The 23,347-nt window shown below is 38.3% G+C and overlaps 1 protein-coding gene across 9 annotated transcripts in view; it reads left to right on the top strand.

Annotated features, from left to right (window-relative positions):
* Window positions 1-19,314, top strand: part of Ank3 (ankyrin 3) — a 526,258-nt gene extending 506,944 nt beyond the window's left edge. For 4 of the 9 annotated variants that reach the window (XM_048338827.1, XM_048338828.1, XM_048338834.1 and 1 more), the window contains 6 exons: window positions 9-59; window positions 2,233-2,319; window positions 9,568-9,651; window positions 9,785-9,841; window positions 11,150-11,227; window positions 17,888-19,314. In XM_048338827.1, coding sequence (XP_048194784.1) covers window positions 9-59; window positions 2,233-2,319; window positions 9,568-9,651; window positions 9,785-9,841; window positions 11,150-11,218 — 348 coding nt within the window. In that variant the 3' untranslated portion in view covers window positions 11,219-11,227; window positions 17,888-19,314. The remainder of the gene's footprint in view (window positions 1-8; window positions 60-2,232; window positions 2,320-9,567; window positions 9,652-9,784; window positions 9,842-11,149; window positions 11,228-17,887) is intronic. The other 5 variants (XM_048338833.1, XM_048338830.1, XM_048338832.1 and 2 more) reach the window with 2 other exon arrangements.
* Window positions 19,315-23,347: the final 4,033 nt, after the last annotated feature.

The following is a 23,347-nucleotide window of genomic DNA, read 5'->3' as shown; positions in this document are numbered from 1 at the left end:
AAAATCAGGTCAAAAGTCCGGGTGCAGCTCTTACAAGGATGACCACCTGCTGTTACAAGGTAAAATTCTGCTATTTTCCACCGCGTTTCATGCAGCAACTCATTTGCAGTAACACAGAAAATTCCATTTGTTCTTCTAGGTCTTTTTACCATGCCTACAGAATTCTATCAAAGGAATCTTGATTCTAAGATTTTCTTTTGTCTTCTCTCTTCACCTTAAGGCTGGCAGAGCTGTATTTTAGGGAGGAAGGAGAAACATTGACTAGTGGCCACTTCTCCTTCATGGAAGGGGCTAGTCTCAAAGGATTCCTTTTTTATTTTATGTTGGAGTGGGCACTGGGGCTTTTGTGCTCAAAGCTTTGCACTCTACCACTGTGCCAATCCTCCACTACCTGCTTTTTGCTGATTAAGTGGAAATAGTCGTCTCACTGATTTTTCTGCCCAGGTGGCCTTCAAACTACTCCAACACTTAATTAGCTAGGATTTCAGATATGTTAGTGGATTCTTCATCGTCTTATTATCTAGGTTTGTTGTTTGTATTTGCATCAACATATGCTGTTCTGCTCCTGAAATTGCATAAGCAGATTTCTCCAATTAAGTTTGAAGGTCTAGCTAACTGCAGTTCAGTTTTCCTTTTGCCTCATTCATTCCATTCATTCTGATCATTCTTTTCATCTATATGTCTGCCTTTTTGAGTTATGGAACACCCCTTTAAATAATACATTATTTTCAGCCTCTCAAATTTGCTATTCCTTTCTGAAAAACTTTAAAATACAACAGGAAAATTTGTTTTCAAGTTATTATTTGCAAAGTTAGCAGCTAGGTTACCTCTTTCTGAAACAATTTTTTTTCAATTATGTAATACTTTCTGTTTTTAAATATTTAAGTTTCTTTGGTGAAAAAAGGTATTTCCTGACTAATATTTTCATAAATCATTATTACCTACACTTCATCATTTTTACAAATATTACCATTCATTGTCCAGTGGGTACTAGATTTGTGACAAATATCAGTATGTCATTATAATTAGAAATAAAATCATCTAGTAAGTATTCTTCACCATCACATTCAAATAGAAGCTTTAAAATATTTGCCCATTTGAATTGAAAACTATTGGACACTGATAGGTTTTCCTGAGTCCAACCCTTATTGCATAAAATAATATTCTGCATTATTTGCATTATTAGTACTTTCTTTCCTGTACATTTTTGTTTGAACTTTAATTTTAAATTCTAATTTTATACTAGATTCTTTTTTTTTTTTTTTTTTTTTGCCAGTCCTGGGCCTAACTCAGGATCTGAGCACTGTCCTTGACCACCTCTTGCTCAAGGCTAGCACTCTTACCACTTGAGACACAGTGCCGCTTCTGGCTTTTTCTATTTATGTGGTGCTGAGGAATCGAACCCAGGGCTTCATGCGTGCTTGGCAAGCACTCTACCACTAAGCCACATTCCCAGCCCCATACTAGATCTTTAAAGACATAAGTCCCAATACAATGTGTATACTGATGTAAATTTTTTTAAACTTTGGGTGTTTGTCAAATTTGACCACAGTATTTTTATTTAAATTACAAATATACCTGTTTCTGTACACAAATTAAATATTGCCTAACCTACAAGGCTATACATTCAGGTCGACTGAATATAGATTTAAAACCAGGCGGGGAATATGGCCTAGTGGCAAGAGTGCTTGCCTCGTATACATGAAGCCCTGGCTTTGACTCCCCAGCAGCACATATATGGAAAATGGCCAGAAGTGGCGCTGTGGCTCAAGTGGCAGATTGCTAGCCTTGAGCAAAAAGAAGCCAGGGACAGTGTTCAGGCCCTGAGTCCAAGGCCCAGGACTGGCAAAAAAACAAACAACTAGTTTAAAAGGCAGATTAGTGTCTTTTCAAAATAGGATTTATAGGCAAATATTTTTCAAACTAATAGTACTGAGTCAAAAAAGCTATATTGTTATTTTTATTTGTTAGAATTAACTACCTTGATCTTCACCCCTGTATCATATATACAGATTAGATGAGATCAATATATCATATATTTAGATCCTCATTTTCTTCTTCAAATGTATGTTAGGATTCTCACATATATATACATATATATATATATATATCATGATATTCCTTAGTGAGGGAAAAACTTCAAGTAAATGTAATTCTTTCTTGCTTTCCCTTCTCAGAATGTCTTTTATTTTAAATGTGATGGTAAAATTATACTAAAAATACATTTATCAGGACTTGAGAGACAGCGAGAGTGGTTCAGGCTCAGAGGAAGAACAAAGAGTCACTACCCGGGTTATTTGCCGCCGTTTTATTATAAAGGTATTCGGGGGCTGGCTCATTGTAGGACATTGCTGTGTTAACCAGAAACTCCTTGCGTGTGGTTTTGAAATTTCAGCATGCTTTTTAACTAAATGGTTCTGTGTATGTTTCTTCTCATATCTGAAAGCTTATGAAAAAGGTGTAATTGAGACTTAACATTTGCATCCTGCTTTTCTCAGGGAAGTTTTATATGTGTGGACAAAGATTCTCTCTTGCTGGGAGGGCATTTGACAGCAAATGGAATTCAGCTAAAACCTCAGACTAATGAAGATAAAGGAAAATGAAAAAAATTAAAAGCCTTCCTTTTCTGTCTCAAATTTTTACTGCCTTAACTTTTAAATGGAAACCACTGTTTCACTATCAGTCATTGGCAGGTTATAGCTTGGTATGGATATAGTGACATAATGAAATTCTTGTGCAAAATTATATGGTGTAAACCAATTGTACAACTAATGGGGAGGAGAGGGAAATGGGAAGGGGGAAGGCAGGAGAAAAATGAGGTAGGAGGTAACAAGTTGGATAAGAAATGTACTCCTTTGCATATGAAACGGTAACCCCACTGTACTTCACTTTGACCAAAAAAATAAAATTCTTGTGCATGTACGTATAGTTAAGTATAGAAATGTTTGGGACTGAGAGTATGGCTTAGTGGTAGAGTGCTTGCCTAGCATTCATGAAGCCCTGGGTTCGATTCCTCAGTACCACATAAACAGAGAAAGCCAGAAGTGGCTGTGTCTCATGTGTTAGAGTTGGCTTTGAGCAAAAAGATGGTCAGGGAGAATGCCCAGGCCCAGGACTGGCACAAAATAAATAATAAGTCCCTGTCTAAATGTTGAGCTATACTCCAAATTAACAGCAAGCTCAACAGAGTCCCCTCAAAAAAAGCATGAATCATGAATCACTTCTTTGGAAATTCTGCACAGGCAAGACAAATACTAACTGCTGCCTAGGCATGTTTGGCAACATTCAACTTGGTATCTTACATTCACAATCAGGTCTCTGGACTGTAGTAGGTGGGAATATGTGGCTCCATTTTTCTGAAGGTATTAAAAGCCATGCCTGGTGCTTCAACTTAACTATTCATTTAATCATTTTCCTGAAGACATTTCTCTTTTCAAGTAAAACATCTCAAAAACACACCAGACATCCTGTTTTTAACTTGGTTTGTATGCTTAACATGTGACATACTTGTGTTACATCCAACCTCCTTCCTTTATAATACTAGTCTTTTATGAAAGTAGACTCTCCTCTGTCAGAGACAGAACAAACAAATGTGCAAAAAACAAACAAAATTGGCAAGCAAGGAATAAAGAAAATGTTTCCCTAAAGAAGACAAAATAAGAGCTGAGTAACTTTTAAGTTATTTTATTACTTAAGTGTTTAAGTTTCACATGAGCTTAATCATACATTAATGCATTATATATTTTTAAAGGGAAAGAGAAAAATAAGGTGATTCTATGGACTTTGTAAAGCAAGTATCTCCTCAAATTCCACTGCTTAGAAGTTGGAATTTTTAGGGAGTAAAGGTGGAATCATTAGTCAATGGGTTTTATATTGGCAAGAGCATTGTATAAACAATAAATCACTTGCCAATAAGCTTTAAGAACTACCCTTTATGGATGACAGAGAAACCAAAAGCTAAAAAGTATTTGTAATCTTCATTAGAAGTTATAAGTATAGCAAAGAAACTTTAGGTTGCTTATCTGGGACTCTTTCTGGTCAATATTTTCTGTTCAGATTTTTTTTTGTCCAAGTGATGTATAGAGGGGTTACAGTTTCATACATAAGGCAGCGAGTATATTTCTTATCAAGCTTGTTACATCCTCCCTCATTTTTCCCCCCTTTCTCCCTCCCCATCTGTTCAGCTCTTTGAAGCAGGTAGAATCACACTTCTGGTGCTTTTCTCCTCACTCCATATGTTAGTGTCTTTCTTTCCTCACTCTAGATGTCAAAGTTCAGGGACTACATTAGAATATGGTCAATATGACATGGGAATCATCTTTCTGAGAAATAAAATGGAAATGTTAAGGTCTAAGGGGTCAGGAGACCAAAATTCTATTCCTAGATTACAGAACTGAAGCTTAGAAGTGAATTGACTTAAACTCTCCCAGCTGAGCAACAGCAGTCCTGGGATCAGAACCTACTTACTACCTGATCCTCTCCTGAAAGCTTTTCTCTACAACACTACATTCCTCATGAAAAGGGAAATGGAGTACCTCAAGCATTTGGTCATGAAAACCTTACCAGTGGCACAAAAGAGGGTGGCACTAGGCTTCATGATAGAAAAACAATCTGATAGGGCTGGGATGCTAAAAGTTTGGCCTACCTCAGGGCTGTTGTCCGGCCCTGAGTAGAACTGGCATACTTAGTTGCACCATTTGCCTTAGTAATCTCTCTAGCACTCGTATCAGAGCTGAAAACTTTGGATTACCCCATCCTTTCCAGAGCTAGCTTTAGCTGGAAAGCATCTCCCCAAAGAAAAAAAATTTTGTTGCCACAGCCTGGGCAAATCTTCTCAGCATTCAGTTTATACAATAAATAAGGTGACTGTACAATTTTATGGTTTTCTCATTCACTTTTTATGAAGTGTTAAGTTTTTAACCTGTGTTTTCAAATCTCTGAAATAAGTCACGTTAAAAGTCCCACAATGAATGGGGGAAGAATATGCAAAACTTTTTTATCAGCATAATCGTTTATTTGTATGTAGTTTGAATAACACCACAGTAGTTTCAAATGCTTAGAAGCAACTTAAGTTATTAACTTATGAGTTTCTTTACTTTGTTTGCTTAGCATATCCAACTATTGCAAAGGTAAAAACCTGTCATTGAACCCTTGTGCTGTTTGGTAAATATCCAAATAACTGATTTTTTTACTCTATAATGAAAAAATTTAATGATTTTTTTCTACCTCTTAGTTTACACATTTCCCCCAAATCAAACCATTCAGAAGTATATTAATTTATGTATAACTGTTCATCTCCCAAAGCAACACTTTCCACAAACTTCAGGCTTTTACACACATACACGTACACACATATCCACACACATGTATTCATGTTCTCACATAATGAATTTTGGTAACTTGCTTTTTCCAAATATATCACATTTAATTTTGAAAAGTCAAAGTTTCAATGTTGTGATAATATTCATGACTCGATAATATTCATGAGTCTATGTATGGTTCAAGGAGACCAACATTAAGGAAAGCACATGCATGCTCAATATACACAAATTCACCACTGTATTGTGGATATTTGATTCATTTTTTTTACCATGTCATTACCCAATTTCCTCAAAGGACAAACTAACTTTCTCCAAATCATTCTTAACTTTCACCTTGCATTTTGGGCATCATTTGTTTTTGTTTTTGTTGCCAGTTCTGGGACATGGACTCAGGGCCTGAGCACTGTCCCTGGCTTCTTTTTGCTCAATGCTAGCACTCTACCTCTTGAGCCACAGCACCACTTTGGGCTTTTTTCTATGTATGTGGCACTGAGGAATCGAACCCAAGGCTTCATGTATACGATTACTTTACCACTAGGCCATATTCCAAGCCCCATCATTTGCTTTTTTAGGAGGCACATTTTCACAAAATTAAATGTGAAGAAACACTTAGCAGATCACACAATGATTTAAAGCCAAATGAAAAACAAGTTGGATAAGAAATGTACTTACTGCCTTACATATGAAACTGTAACCCCCTCTGTACTTCACTTTGACAATAAAGAAAAAAGGAAGCAAGCAAGCAAGCAAGCAAGCACAGGACCAAACTTTTCTAGCTAATGAGTTATGTAACACCAGTGCAGGGATTTTTTTTTTAAATAACAATTTTTAAATTTTTATTTTTTTACCACCCCTGGTCAAATTGTATCTAATTAAATCCATGAATAAGTTAGACTTACTGTACATCAAAGTAAATTGATAAATTTCATATTGGCAACTGTAGGACAAATTAAAATACAATGCTTCTGCTGCCAGAAACTACCCCCAGGCCTTCTACTGAAAGGTTTTCCCCCAAAATCATACTTTTAAATTGCTGGGGATAGTGCTACTAAGAAGGGGGAGGCTAAAAGCAGAAACTTCTATCAAGAACTTTAAAATTTAGAGACTATTGTTGTCATTAAAGAGAGGTCCCAGAGGCCTGCCCTCCCTCCCTGGTAACATTTGTTCTCTAAAATACCTGACAGAAGTAAAGTGCAGGGCTGGGGATATGGCCTAGTGGCAAGAGTGCTTGCCTCGTATACATGAGGCCCTGGGTTCAATTCCCCAGCACCACATATACAGAAAATGGCCAGAAGTGGCGCTGTGGCTCAAGTGGCAGAATGCTAGCCTTGAGCAAAAAGAAGCCAGGGACAGTGCTCAGGCCCTGAGTCCAAGCCCCAGGACTGGCCAAAAAAAACAAAAAAACAAACAAACAAACAAAAAAAGAAGTAAAATGCATAAAATTCTACTCACAAGTCAGAGATCTGAGGAGATCTGAGGATCATGATTCAAAGCCAGCGGGGCAGAAGTCCCTATGAGACTCTTAACTCCAATTAATCACTCAAAAACCACATGTAGAGCTGTGGCTCAGAGTGGTAGAGTGCTAGCCTTGAGCAAAAAGAGACAGCACCCAGGCCCTGAGTTCAAGCCCCACAACCGACAAAAAAAAAGAAAAGAAAACTGGTGAATTTCTACATAATCATTATGTTCACTATCTACATAGTCAATATATTATTGCTTTAATAAGACTATAGGAAAGAGAAGTCAAAATATACAAAATGCTGTTCTGTGAACAGAAACTTACTAAAGCAATAATAAGTTAAAGCCAGGAACCAGTGGCTTTTACCTATAATCCTAGCTACTCAGGAGGCTGAGATCTGAGGATCATGGTTTGAAGCCAGCTCAAGCAGGAAAGTCCATGAGACTTTTATCTCTAAGCACCCCCAAAACAGGAGTAAATCTGTATGTAGCTCAAAGGAGTAAAGCACTAGCCTTGAGTACAAAAAGCTCAGGGACTGCACCCAAGCCCTTAGTTCAAGCCAGCCCCAGGACCAGCACCAATAAATAAAGCCATAATAAGTTACAGCAGCCATTTAAGATAAGGAAATACACCTTTAACTGTACATGAGTAATAGCATGAGTTTTCAGTAATGAAAATGAAAGTGCTATGTACCGTATTAGTTCCCAACAACCAATATGGCTTTTTATAAGTTGGACTTTGCTTTTCCTAAAACTGTTAATCTAAGTCAATGTACTAAATCAATTCACTGTGCTTAAAAACATGTCTACTTCCCATTTCTTTCAGAGATTGTCCAATTTAAAATTAGTCATCTTTCCATAAAAGGATTTTTTTTCATATCATGCAATAGCACTCCTTAACTGGATTCTCTTGAGGTCCTTTGTAAGAGTTCAAATGTAGTTCATTTTTTCATGTCTACACTATAGTGAAATCTTTCATGATGTTTTATTGGTGCTTCTTCTGTCTACATATGTATCTCCCAAATGTATAAAAGCAACCACAGGTTGTATGAGTAATACCCCATAAAGCACATGTGCAGATTTTAGTGCATTTAAACATGACATCACCTTTTTTGCTGTCTTCCCTTAATTATGAGAATACTCATAAGTAGGATTAAAGATGAAGAAAACATGAACATCAAGAACCAATTTCCCAACTGTGTTCCACAATGAGGTGGAATAAGTCATAGCTCATGCTCATGACATATTCATCCACAATCTGCATAAATACAAAGTCACTTTGTAATAACAAACTGACATAGGCCATCATAGAGTTCTCATAATTGAATGTTAGCAAGGAAATGATTAAAGTCACTGTCATCTCACCAATAATAATGAAAGAATTGAAATACAGCTGCCTTGGCATCTGACATTTTTCTCAAAAACAAACACATTTGTACACTGTATGGTAGCTTCTCTAGTTCATCCTTTCAATGCAAAGTTTGACTAACAGACTAAAGTCCCTGGATTACAAATTCACACTTTTAAGATGCTTCACTTTGCTCTTCAGAAGAGTATGTGGCCCAAATCTGAAGCTGAACATGAATGAAGGTAGTAGAGACATAGTCCTATTTTGTTTTCAGAGTGCTTTGTCATATTAATAGAGCTGAGGAAATCTTGAGCCACTTCAATTCACCAATATAATTTTGAGCAGGAAAACATGAGCCTAACCTGAAGAGTTGGTGCTTTTTTAACTTACCAGAGGAAGTCCTTTGGCCAACCAATTTCCTCTTCGAAATCACATAACAGTTACTAACTGAAAGTTGTGATCTTATATTCCTTTGCTAGTAGTTGTATCCCTCACCCTTTGACCTATGGCAATGGCCAGTCATCACATAAACCCCCTTCTCCTCACCATAGTAGTTTTAAACTATAAACATGGTTTTTCCACGTTTCTTAAGACCTACAGAACCCCCAGCCTTCTCTGTACTCCAAATATTTTTCACTATTTTCCAAAAAAAATTATATATTTACCTTTCGTATGTGAGTTATCTATCTATTTATTTATTTATTTATTTATTTATTTATTTATTTATTTATTTTGTTGGTTGTGGAGCTTGCACTCAGGGCCTTGGCTCTGTCCCTGAGCCTCTTTGTGCTCAAGACTAGCACTCTGCCACTTTGAGCCAAAGCACCACTTGCAGTTTTTGAGTGGTTTATTGGAGATAGCGTCTCGCCAGGACTTTTCTGCCCAGACTAGCTTCGAATTATGATCCTCAGATCTCATCCTCCTGAGTAGCTAGGATTATAGGCGTGAGCCACTGATACCCAGCATATGTAAATTTTCAAACAAAACCAGTAAGGTTGATAAATACCATGCTTCAAGTAAAGTACTATCTTTAAATAGTCAAAACCCAATCCACAAAATGTCTAGAGATACAGTCTAATGAGGAAGTGCTGTACACAGACGTAGATGGTTTAATAAGAGTTTAAGTTGTTGGGTAAGGTTTTGTTGTTGTTGTTAAGCTGAGTAATTACATTCTATAATTATGTATTTGAGAATTCTTCCTTCTTGGAACTTGTTGCCACCTCTCATTCTTAGACATGCTTGAGGTTTAATGCTTGTAGGTTGAGTGTTAACTAACCACCAGTTAACTCAGTCAGCCTTTTTTCCTTCATGCTGGAGAGAGAAGCAAGTAGAATTTGCTGCTGCTTTTTCTCGACCTCCAGAGCATGTTTGTGGTGTTTGTTGTTGTGCCAAAAGTTTTTCTATTCTGTATACTGCTAACCTCTATGCCACGTCCTTTAGGGAGAGGAAGCGAAAACCATCCCTGGTGAATCTGTCACTGAAGAACAATTTACTGATGATGAAGGCAACCTCATCACCAGAAAAGTAATCCTTGAGATTTCATGCTTCTCTCAGCATTTAAATTTTCTGCATTAAAAACACCGCTATTTTGTTCTGCTATAGTGTCACCACCTCCTGAAACAGAAACATCTTTGCTTCTTTCTATTGCTTCCTACAGATCACTCGGAAAGTAGTAAGACGAATTATCCCGCAAGAGAGAAAACAGGATGAAGTGGTAATGGAGAGGGATTGCCAAGGAGAAAGTAAAGGATAAAAGCTTGTGCATTCCCCCAAAAACCCTGCTATCAGACTGGCATCTGCAGTGTGGCAGCTTCAAGCCTTTGCTACTTTTGATATGCATTTGATCAGGGTCAAAGAAAAACACTTGCCTTCCTAGCATGACTGAACGTTTATATATACATATATATATATGTATTACATATATAATGCTGTCTTCAGGGGTTCACAGAGATCTGTGGATGATATAATGTAAGACAGAAACCTTTACCACCAACAAACTTTTTCTTAGGAGGGCCCAAATCCTACCCCAGGGCTGACTGTAACTGGGTGTCTTAGTTAGGATACAATCAGAGGACAGACCAAAGGATAGGATAGGATGATTAAAGTTTAATTCACGATCCATACTTAAAAGTGATCACATTTCGCTTGCTGATGGCTTCTGCAGGGAATTTTGATTCCATCTTCACCTGAGGGGATTCATACTTTGGGTTTCCCTATTTCCAATGTACCAGTTACACAGACAAATTCATCAGAGTGGTGGTATTCACCCAAAGAATTTCAGGTTATCAAAGCATCTAGTTTTTCTTTTCTGTTTCCCAGATCTTTATCGTCAGTAGACTATTTCCCTTAAAAAAAAAAAAGGTGAAAATGTCTCAGGGCCATATCAGAATATTAGAAAGGCTATTTATTAGTGGGGTAAAAAATAGGGTATTTGTAAAAGACTCGTTCTCAGATTAGTGTGTTTCTAGTGCTCTTGTTTTACACAAAATTGGTGTCTTCTTGGGTCTTGGAATGGGGAGAGTGTTGGTAAATCCTAAGGTAGAACAAATAATAAGTCAACAACATTGCCTTGGTATTTAGCTTTTGATTAGAGCCTTATTGGCTCTAATTTCTAGTTCATTGCAAAAGACCACTTGAAGTTCTGTTGCCTTAAAAAAATCATAAATCACAACTAAATGCTAGTTTTTAAATTGAGATTTGGTGCCTTATAAGCTTTAGTGTGGATTTCTTCTAGCTTAACTCTAGGAACTGGACAAGCTGCCTTTTTTTAAAAAAACTAACTGTTGAAATGTTGTGAAATCCAGTCAGTGTTGGATTCATTTTGACGATGTGCTCTTGCTTGCCTTGATGATGCTTAGCTGTGTGGTTAAGCCAAACAGATTAGGGACATTTTTGGACATTAAGTGCCAGTATATTTCAAAAACAATTTCACTTACCCTAATCCAGCCTCCAGCAACCAGAATGGAGACAACTTTTAAAAGTCTTCCACCACAAAATCTTAATATGCACATTCCTTTTAAAGCAGGGAGAAGTTTATAAAGTGAAGACGAAGAAAGAAATCCGGCACGTGGAAAAGAAGAGCCACTCATAACAGTGAATGGTCAGTCAAGGAGTAAACTGTGTGCACATTCCACAAAAACGGGGCTGAAACTCTGGTGAAATTGCTAAATTTCCCTAAATAAGAAATTCAGGGGCTGGGAATAAGGCCTAGTGGCAAGAGTACTTGCTTCGTATACATGAAGCCCTGGGTTCGATTCCCCAGCACCATATATGTAGAAAACGGCCAGAGGTGGTGCTGTGGCTCAAGTGGCAGAGTGCTAGCCTTGAGCAAAGAGAAGCCAGGGACAGTGCTCAGGCCCTGAGTCCAAGGCCCAGGACTGGCAAAAAAAGAAAAGAAAAGAAATTCAGATCCTGTCTTTTCCCCCACAGAATTCCAGCTTTGAAAACAATACAATATGAACTTGGTGTGTTTTTTTCTATGATTCTGGATACAAATATTATGCACATTAAAACCTGATTCTAGTTCCATCTATAAACTTTCTCCTTGCAAATTAGGCAGAAATTTGAATCCAAATGGTGCTTGCAGAAGTCAGTGTAAATACTGATTCACTGTGAAATGCAGTAGCCATCTACATTCTAACGGGAAGACTATTTGGCAACAAGTAATGCTTATAAATGCACTCTAGCATTGTTGTGATCTACCATTTTCCCACAACAGCATATAAGAATCTACCCTCAACTGGAACACAGTAGCTGTCAAGTATGAGTGATGTGACTGAATTTCATAAAGTATCTGGATACGGTTACACATGCCTGTAATTTCAGCATTCAGAAGGCATGGACCACATAGATAGATGCCATCTAAAAAAACAGACTTGGAGAGGGCAATAGTGGGTGAACTATTAAGAGAATTACAGGTGCTAGCTTTGGTGGTAAGAATGGCTGAATCAGGAGCTATCAATATGACTTGCTTTTTATTAAGTGAAAGATGGAAAAATTAAGGATGGCATGAATGTAGCAATATCTAAAATGAACCCAGTGGAGCTTATGGAGCTTTAGGTGGCGATATTGTTTACCATTGTAGAACCAATTGACTTTTGAGCTACCTGAACCCTGAACTCTCTTCCATTTTTTCCTTAATATGGAGTTGTGGCCATCCTGTTTTTTAAGAGAGAAAGCTAATGACTTTATAAAACATTTTTGTAAAGTCTATACTGATTTATAGTTTACAAAGTATTTTCTTTTATGTAAGCCATCAAATAAGTGTGGGAGCAGGCCAGGCCAATTTTACATGCTGTCTTGTTACAAAGGATGGCAACAAGTCTCAGAGCAGCACTTGATGTGGTAGAGCAAGGTTGAATGCATGATGATTAATGTCTATCCAAGTTCTAATGTCGTACGAAGACTGTAGCCATAAGAGACAGTTTACTGTCTTAAATTATTTGCACATTGTAATCATCTCATATCAAAAGACTATTATACACCAGACTCTAGGCAAAATTTTTACCTGGCTGTAATTACCAAGACAGTAAAATAAGTTTTCTTTAGATAAGAGGAAACTTATTTTTAAGTAAGTGGTATACTCAGGGTTCTGCTGAGGGGGAGCAAAAGAATGAAATTTGAACCCAGCTAGAGCCTAAGTTCTTTACTATTCAAATTATAAAAATAGTATTTGGGAGTTATTAGAAACTCAAAAGCAAATTCCAAATCTGACACATGTAGTAAGTATCTTTCTATTCTATACTCATGATGCTTTGTCTTCTTCTAAAATAAAGAAAGTCTAAACTTTTCAGATGAAGTTTTACTTTAAGGTGAATTTTACTTCAAATACTATTAGAGATTGGATTAGTGAAGTCAAGTCAAGGGACCAACCTCAGATGAAAGTCATGAAAAAAGGTATATATTAACCAGAGCTGAATGCCACATTTCCCTTCAGAAAATGCTCAGAACCTCATCCATTGCTACAAGAAATCAGTAGCACTATGAACAACATCATGAGGCTGAATGTTTTTCTCAGTTTTTCCAAAGATTTGACCATCTGCCTGCCTCACAGTGGAAGGACTTGATATATAGTGGTGAATAAAATCTCCATAGGCGCAGCCTTTTTAGATTTCCCAGATCTGTAACCAGGAAGGAAAGAGTATAACTATGGTTTAAGCACTGAGACTGTAAACCCAGGAACCACCTGGAGAAATGTGAACACATTTAGACTTGGGAACAAAGTTTTCTAAAGTCATGACATATAAATTAAGATCTTACAGATGGCACCAAGTATGAAAACAATGGAGACAGGACTGTGGTAGGTACTGCCTGTGTTAAGGCTTGGAGGTAGGAAGGGGCCTACTGTACTTGAGGAAAGGAAAAATGAGTGCACCAGTATCTGAGAAGATGGGGAGTATGGGACATGCACAAGGTGATATGGAAAATGTACCATCATTCACAGCCCTGTGGACCAGAAGCAAGGGGTCTGAAGCATTTTAAGGGAGAACCTCACCTCATCTTATCCTTTCTTCCCCCCTCTTCTTTTCCTTTCCATTTCCTCTCTTCTTTCACCTCCTATGTATACAGCACATAAGGCAATATGAGCAAAGTTAAGGTGCCAGTTAGGTTTGTGCCGTGGCCCAACTAAGCCATAATGATGGCTTGAGCTAGGATCTGTTTCCTAGGGTTAGGAACTAGTATGAAGAAGATCAGTAGCACTTGATACAGTAGCACTGGGGTAAGGTGAAGTCTTGAGTCAGGAATGACTTCCAGTTTGTAGTACAAGTAACTGGATAATACTGAAGGGGAAAAAGAATGGATTGTAAGAAGAGAATAGGCCATATAAGCATTGAATTTAAAGCCATATAGACTCACTGAATTCAGAGCACTCATGAGACATTAGGACTGCACATATTTTTTAAAGGTCAGTAATTGAAACCACTTTGTACTACTTACAGTTGTTTTTTTTTTCCTTAAAAAAACCCATGGGAGCAATTGCCAGACATGTGATTGAACACTACAGATGTAATTGCCTAGGGAGATAGTTGAAAGAGAGCAAAACTGGGGCTTGGAAAAGAGAGACCTAGGGAGCAAACCTTTTTGTCCAAGAAGTTTAAAAGGTCTCCTCTGATGTTTGTTCCTTTGTTTTTCCTTTTAGATTCTAGGCTGTTTTTTATATCCAATTGAAAATTCTACATGTTCATTCTCTGCTCTTTAGCATATTTAGTTTTATCTCAAAACATGAACCCATGCAATATAATATCAGTGGGGGAGATAAACTTTCCTATAAGAGAATACAGATTAGTTAAATATTTTGTGTGAGACAGTGGCCATGGACCTCTGTCCTTCCTACATCCTATTCAAGCAAATTTGTGCAATGTCCTCTGCATGCAGTAGAGGGAACTGTGTGGTTTAGGATAGTATTCCAAGTCTCTACCACTCATTTGAGAGAACTCTTGTCTACTGTAACCCCACAGTCTAGTCAAAGAGACAAATGTGATCAGAAGTAATAAAAATCAAAATATAGAACTTTTCCTATCAGATTTATAACTTCAGTGTTTTTCCATCATGGGTCACCAGAAAAGAAGAAACTCGAGAAAAACCATTTTTACTTGCCTTAGTTGGAAACAAATCTATTCTGAATTGGAAATGATTTCCTAGCTAAATTTTAGTTCATTATGGTTGTATAGAATTACTGTTTTTGAAAATGTTCTTAATCCCCTGACTTGTGTAATTAAGACAGGAGCATGAAAAGGAAAGAAGAGGGAAACTGGGTGGGAAAGAGAATTAAGGAAGAACTAGAGCAAAGGCTTCTCTCCGCCCATCATGGGCTGTGGGAAGGCCCATCAGAAAGGCTTTCCCAAGTACTGGCCAGCAACATGGCACAGATGAGTAAGAGGACCTATAAGGGTAGATTGGGTTCATAAGGAGAACAGAAACAAACCTGGAACATAAAGAAAAATGAGAAATATTAGAGGGAAAGTATATTAGGACACAAAGACCAAGATAAAAACCTGGAAGGCAATGTGGAATTGCTAAGGGGCACACAGTTTAAATCCTCAAAGTAAGGCTTGCAGAACTGGACCAGGCATGTCCACACAGACTCATGTGGAGTCTCCAGAACTCCATGTCTGAAGTTATCCTGGACCTACTGAACCACAATTCAATTTGATGGTCACCTCAGGTGACCTGTGCACATTATATTTGGAGATATACCCCCTCAGCCCTCACTGACTCTCAAAGACTTTTTTCCTTTTTTTTTTTTTTTTTTTAATAATAGGCTCTATCCCAAGTAATTCTGGAGAAGTTTCTGTGAGAGGTGAGCAGAGACTTTTTTCTATTTTTTTTTTTGGTATCTATTAATTCTACATAGTAGTTTCATTAATCCATCTCTTTACATACAAGCATTGGATTTGGGGACTTCTTAAGTTTTCCCAAGTCGGTTGTGTAACCAGGTTTGAGAAGCACTAGAGATTGTGGAATAGTATTTAGTGGAGGATAAATTCTATTTCTGAAGTGTCATCTTGGTGGCCCTCCCACTCTCCCATCAGATGGTGCTCTTATTACAGCTTGTACAAAGTATCAACGGTTTACAACAGTCACTTAGCCAAGGTGCTCTGGCATTTTGTACTTAGTGTAAAGTATTCAGCCTGTTTTTGAAGACAAAAATAAAATAAATTATTACCCAAAACATACCCCATAATTAACAGCATTTTAAAAAATTCTACCAACATAACTACTATAGCTAGAAAGGCAACCTTTGCTTGTCTTGAGAAGTACCATGTTTCTGCAAAATTAACCTAGGAAAAAGATGGATTGAGTTTTAGAAGAGTTAAAAGTAAACGTTCACCTGCATGAACTACCCGGGATCATAATAACCTCAAATATATGTAAATTTACTAGAAATTATCAAACTGTATATTTGTAATACTTTAGATATGGCTTATAAATTGCATAGCAATTAAGGTATAAAGCTTAAATGTGGCGGGGGGGGAGGGAGGGAGACAGGATTCAACTAGAGAAAACTAAGTACTCTACCTAAGAAAGAGAGGGAGGGGCTGGGGATATGGCCTAGTGGCAAGACTGCTTGCCTCATATACATGAGGCCCTGGGTTCGATTCCCCAGCACCACATATACAGAAAACGGCCAGAAGTGGCTCAAGTGGCGGAGTGCTAGCCTTGAGCAAAAAGAAGCCAGGGACAGTGCTCAGACCCTGAGTCCAAGCCCCAGGAATGGCCAAAAAAAAAAAAAAAAGAAAGAAAAAGAGGGAAGATGAGATCAGGCGCGTTCAGGGTGGTGTAACCCCTCTGTACAGCACCTTGACAATAAAGAAATGAAAAAAAGAAAAAGAGGGAAGACTAGTGACACTAGCACTGAGTGCTGTAAGCAGCCAGGTGCCTGGAAGGTTCGAGTTCATTGGTAGAAACAGATATGTGGAAATCCCTATCTTCCTGGGATTTGCTCACCTTCTGTAATGTGATCTGCTCAAATGAGTCACTTTCCATCTCTAGAAGCTCTGCAGAGTCCTGAGAGGAAGGGACAGGTCAAGATCACCCAAGAAGCAATGGATACTTTGGTGTTCTTGGCTCTAAGCTTTAGTGACCTGAGACATGGAGGTCAATTGCACTTTGAAACAAAAAAAAAAAAAAAGGAAGCCTAACCCCATAGTGAGGAGACAGAGGAAGGCTTGTGACTAGGTAAACCATCTAAAGAGAGAGGCATTTATCTGCGGTAAATAAACGACTTCCAGGTCAATAGGAACACAATTAGTAGCAGGGTTGTAAAGGTTGTAAAGGTTCTCTTGGATCAGCTTTTATGGAACAAATGAGTTGATTTGTTTTTGTTTTTGTTTTTGTTTTTCTCCTAAAACTATTCTTGCCTTACTTTGGGATGTCTGTTAGGGATGTTCTCCAGCAAGCATTCAAGTTTGTCAGCTTTCCACACTGGAGGAGAAGGAGGAAACACTATGATAGGAAGAACTTTGTTTCATAGCAAGATCAGTAGTGCACAAAAGTATGAAATGCTCTGCTGAAGAAGGTTGATTTATTTTGACATATTACGCTGACTATAAAACACTGCTGCCTTATACAGAAATCATCCAGTAAGATAGGTACATTTTCAGTGGAGAATAAAGTTAATATAAAAGCTCAGATAAAATTAGTTTCTCTCATCATGACTTCAGGCAAACAAAGGGAAAGTATTATTTACAATAGCAGAAGTTAGCCCTTCATTTTAATTTGCATGCAGAAAAGCAATTTTACAGTAATGAGATTGCTACCCTTTTCAAAGATCAATTGGCCTTTCATACTGGGGGACTTACACACTTACAGAAATGGCTGAGATGCTAGGTCCTAACTCTGCATACTAAACATTGCCTCTGAAAGCCCCATCCAACCTCTTGTGTAGTGATGTTGATGGTCATCTGTCTTAGCAAAATCACTTCATAAATGATTAAGACTGGGCCCCTAAGGACTGCCAATGGTGTTTGAGAAGCTAAATAAACCTGAGAGCTTCAGAGACAAAACCAAGAGTCTGTCTTTCCAAATCAGTCTCTAAAACCAAAACTGTAAGGTTTTATGAAGGTCTAGATAAGGTTATACCTTCCAAGAGCATTCTAGTGTACCCGAGAACCTTGTCCTCTGCATTTAGCAGCTCTAAGAATTCCTGTTACATAGCAAGAAAGGCTAAGTGTCTCTGTAGGCAAGGGAGGGAAAAGAAAGGGAGAAAAAGGAAAACCAGGTTAAGAATTCTCACTATTTACTGTCTCTCTTTCCACAGGAGCATGTGTATTTACTGCCAGTATTGAAAATTTAACAGAAGAAATATCAGCAGGATATTTATGAAGAAGGGGGTGTGTGTTTGCTGCTTCCACCCGTTAATGGCATGATTTTTTAATGCAAAAAGAAAAAACCCACTCACCTTTTAATTTAGCATGAGCCAATTTACAGAGCATGGAAATTCACTTTCATTTCCGGGATTGGCGCGTGTGCAATGAGCAATGCAGTGTACATACAAGAAGCCATGCTGGTAACAGTTTCTCTCAAGTAATTTGGTGTCAATTACGAAAAGGAAGCAATTCCTGCCGCCACAGGGACAGGAGGAGATGGCAAGATCAAAATACTGAGAAACACTAAAATTACTAAATCCACAACAGCTCGCCTTATTTTTCTTGGACCCAAACTGTCAGGGTATAAACACTATTTGTTTCTTTTTTAAAACATCGATAGTTTTGCTGTAAATAACAACACTGTAAATTCTAACAGAAAAAAAATAGAATAAATGTTGATAAGGCACTGCCTCTTAGAACACAAACAGAATATTACATATACATTCAACATAACAGGGGCTCAAGTGACTTCACCCTAGAAGAGGAGGGAGGGGGCGGTGGGGGTGGGGAGGGACTCTTCACTGATTCTTGTATATTCGCAATTATAATGTTTGTATATGCAAAACTGCTAGCTTGATTTTAAAAAGAAAAGAGCAAATCTTTAAAATCTGCTGCAAATTTAAATAATTCCCAAATGAGGAATTCTGTAGTTCTGTGAAAAAATTTTTTTCTTCAGAATACTAATATTTTGATGCATGTGTATCACCTTATTTTGATTAAATCTTTTTCCAATTTTGCAAACACTACAGTATACTGCAACACAGAAGATTTTATCTGTAAACACAAAGCCCTTCATCTAATATTTGTTGCTATTGCCAATTTTTCAATGAAATGACCAAAAAATGAAAAAAAAAATCACCTATACAGTAGTTGCTTTCGGGGGTGGGGGAGGGGAGGCTGTTAGTGCTTAAAAGGGGGGTAATGCTTGCCGCTATAGAGGTGGATGGTGCTCTTAAAAGGCCCCGGTTGGGGGTATTTAAAATGAACTGAACAGAAATCCTTAGCTAGTAGAATGGCAGCTCGCTGTAAAATTATTCCTGTATTGTGTACTGGCTATAAGATGTAGTCATCTTTCAGTAAGCCAATCATTTGTAACCATTCTAGCAGTGTCATATTAGGTTAATAAGGCTGCTGTGTTTTCAAGGGCATTTTTATTTGGGTTTTGGGTGACATTCTTTCATTTGTTGATTATATTCACATAAAAAAATCAATCCTCATGGACACATAGATTCTAATGACATATGTATGAAATACCAGACACTGGATGACCTAGTCGATTATTTAAGCATACAATAAATTGTGTTAAACTCTTCACCTACCCGTGCTCTAAAGTGTTCTTGTGTTCTCTGTCAAAAGGTAGCTGTCTCATCCCCATCATCGAGATCCTGTCCCCACCAACCTACCCACTAGCCCTATTTGTGTTTCAGTAGTTGCTGAAGAGACAGTTCCTAACACTCAATTCTACCCTGAAAACTCCCAACTTGTATAAAGCTTGAGCATCTTGTGAAGGAGCCAGGAACTGACTTTTTTTTTCTACATCCGTTTAGGAAGCTCCCACCCCCCACCTCCACAAAAGTGGGAAATTGAGGTTCTCATAGCCACCATGTTAAAAAGTTACAAACCAGCACTCCCAAAAAAGGCCAACCAGCCTGCAGTTACTTTTAGCCCCAAAAACATTAGTTTGGGGCTTTTTTTAAAATTAATATTTGTTGCTAGTACTTACAAGTTGGGAGCTTTTTCAAATTGATCTGGCAACAATGAACCAGAAGACAGCCGCTTGCCAGGGCCAACTTTTCCCTGCTGTCTAGCCAGATGTGTGGTCTATAGATACCATTGTCCCAACTACGTTTCTTACATTTGTGGATCCTGACTTGCCTGGTAGGCACTGGATCAAGATCCAATCACTGTGTGATTTTCAATTCTACAGCAGCAGATGTGATGACTTTTAACTCTTATTCTAGCCCAGAGCCTGGCATAGAAGTACTAGTGATCATTAGTAATCATATCATCCTTGAAGTTGGAGTGCCCACTATACATCCTGTCTCTTCTAAGTACATTCCACTTATTAGCTCACTCCGTCTTTAAAATCACAAGGATGAAATAAGTACTGTTTTTGGCAATAATAGTCCTCAGATAACATGAGTGCTTGGAGCCTTTCAGCATTGTCATATTGCCTGTCCATTAAAGATTGCCAAATGGGATGAGTTCTTCCCACACTAGATTAAATACCAATGCAGGAGACAAGTATAGAGAACGTAGTTTGCATAAAGAATGGAACTAGACTGCATTTGCAGGGTGTGCCAAAGAAATGAAGCAAGCTTCCACATTTGTACCAAAATCATGTTATAACAGGCAAATTGACACCACTGAAAGACGTGTTTTGCCTCTGTAAAACCACAAAGGCCCACATCTATAATCCTAGCCACTCAGGAAGCTGACATCCAGATGATTGATGATTTAAGGCCAATTGAAGAGATTCTCTCTCCAATTAACCAGCAAAAATCCAGGCTGGAGTTATAGCTCAAGTGATAGAGCACCAGTCCAGTGAGGCCCTGAGTTCAAACTCTGCCACTAGGAAAAAGTAAAAAATGATGGCTCAGAATACAGGTGTTCTAACTTCCCACCTAAGAGTTCTGAATTTCTGACTCAATCCTTGACAGAGATGACTATCCTTAATGAGAAAGTCAATGATATGCACTTGTATTCAGTGGTTATGTTGATGTACCTGGAAATCTGACTTTAGAGATTGTGATGGACTAAGCTTCAATTAAACAGAAGTTCATAAATAACCTCAGGAGTGTAATATGCAAATATGATAGAATTTTTTTAATGTATACATGAATCAGATGGGACAAATGTTCCATGTGCCTAATGGAGTCAACCAGCCAGCTTATGAAAATGTATCGTTTTTCGTTGACATTTCTGTTTTTAAAAAATGAACTGTGAATGATTACTTCCTGATATTTACTGTTCTTTTTCCATTTTATATTCCTACCTACCAAGTTCTAAGTTTGTTGAATGAAAAGGTATTCTTGCTGTATTGCCAAATGATGGCTATACACTGCAGGATGACGTCATCACTTCTAGAAGGGACCCGCTTCACTCCACACCTAAGCAGCCAGCCTCTTTCCTATGTAAATAAGGACTGCCTTGGCATCCTGATGTTATACCATGTTCATTCCAGTATCATCTCGGGTTCCATAAAGATGGAAGTTTCTCTCCATGGCAAATAAACAGAGAAAAATGTTGTTAGCTTGCCTTCATTATTACGGGCACCAACACAAATCTAGCTATACAAGGGTCTGTGGGAAGCCCAAGTGTAAAATCACAGGAACAGCCTAGCCCTTTGTATCTCTGATGAAATCAGCAATCAAACACAGATGTCTTAATCTGGGTGAGTATTAGTAGTCTTGATTTGTTGAAGAGGCCCTATCCTATTAAAAGATGTGTCATTTCCTAATCCTGATAATGCTTCTTTGTCATGAATTGATGACTGAATTTAAGCTGGACTTGTAAGTTCTTTTAATAAGAGACACTAAAGGAAGTGTATCATTTGCCTAACTAACCATTTAGCAAAACAAAGTATGAAAGGATCTTGACATGAATCCGTGGTAATAAGCCTTATACCTCTCCCTTCTTTAATAGAACTCAAAGCTCTTGTTCCAAACAGATAATGAAATTTAGCTCATTTGCCAACAGCTATGTACCAGTAAGTGAACACTTTGTGAAGACATTCTTGATTCTTTGGTGCTTAAGTTCCCCACAGGAAGTACTGACACCCCTCCACCCCCCACATACACACTCCACCAATGCCAGTGGATTTCCATAGCAAAGTGGAGATGAATATGCTCAGGGGAGTCCAAAGGCAGTGAGAAGAAGCACTATGCTGTGGGAGAAGCAAAGAACTTCTGGGACCTTTCTTCTTGGGCCAGCCAGTATGGAACTTCCATTAATATCCCAGAGAGTTAGCCTTTCCCTCTCATGTAACTCAAGCAATGGCGTAACTCGAATAGCAGAGTGGGATGCTGACATGCCAGCTTTCCAGGAGAGTTCTGTGTGTTACTCCATTAGCGCCTTACACTAGAAGATACAGTCCCTGACGGCCTGGACATTGTTTTGTTCTCTGCAATGTCCACAGAAAGGGGGCAAGGAACAGTATTGGGAAACGTCACACTAGTGTACAATTTTCTTTACAAGTGCAACCAAATTGGAAATCAAATGCATAGCTTTTTATCCTAGTAGCATATTCATCAAGGACTAACTTGTGTCACCATTTTCCACCAGTCTACCAGCCCACCAGTTGCGAGTTCCCCCTCGTCAGCCAAAAATCCTAAATAATTGGACTGGAGTGTATTGATACCACATATGCAACAACACCATCGATACTGTTAAAGTGGACAATCTTACCTGGCCATAGGCTATCGTTCTCATCCCTATCAGTGACCAAATGAGAAGCATCCACCCTGAATCCTCCTATCATAATAACAGATACCCCCACCTTGGGGTTCCTAAGTTTTTGCTGGGTTGCTGAAGACCTGAGGGGCCCGAAATTATATCATGGAGTGCCTTGAGCTACCTCCAACTTGAAAGAGATGCTTTGTTTGGACCACAGGAAAATTTTAAACTTTGATGAGCAATATTTTAAACAAATCAGGAGATTTTTACATGAAACTTTGGACTTTTAGTTTCCCATAGAATCTGAAAATATAACAATACAATTTCTGCTATTGTCTGGGCTTGAATTTAGTGCCAGGGCACTCTCACTAAGCTTTTTGTTCTAGGATGGTAATCTACCACTTGGGCCACCATCTCCACCTTTGAGTTTTTGCTGGATAATTGGAGATAGCGTCTCATGGATTTTTCTGCCCAGGCTGGCTTGGAACTATGATCCTTAGATCTCATCCTCCTGAGTAGTGAGGATTACAGACATGAGCTGCCAACACCCAGCTGAAATTCTTTATGACAACAATTACCTAAAATGAAGCTCCATGTGCTCCTTTGGCACATAGGTATGTACTGTCTACCATGATCTTATTCTCCTTTCCCTATTCCCTCTAACTCGACATTTTTTAGTCATTTATATTCTCAATTTCTAATATGGTTGAAGAAAAGGGAAGAGAACAAATCGATGCCATCCTGCTTAAAGTTTTTTGACCAGACAAGCATCTGCCTTATTCTCGTTCTCCCTTACTCCTTCTCTCCCCCCCCACCCCCACCCCCACTTTTTTTTTTCAGTCCTGGGGCTTGAACTCAGGACTGGATGCTATTTCTGAGCTGCTTTCAATCAAGGCTACTGCTCTACTACTTGAGCCACAGCTCCACTTTTGCTTTTTTTTGTAGTTTATTAAGAG

The sequence above is a fragment of the Perognathus longimembris genome, chromosome 2 (genome assembly GCF_023159225.1).
Source record: "Perognathus longimembris pacificus isolate PPM17 chromosome 2, ASM2315922v1, whole genome shotgun sequence".
Taxonomy (NCBI): domain Eukaryota; kingdom Metazoa; phylum Chordata; class Mammalia; order Rodentia; family Heteromyidae; genus Perognathus; species Perognathus longimembris.
This window is presented reverse-complemented; position numbering and strand designations above follow the sequence as displayed.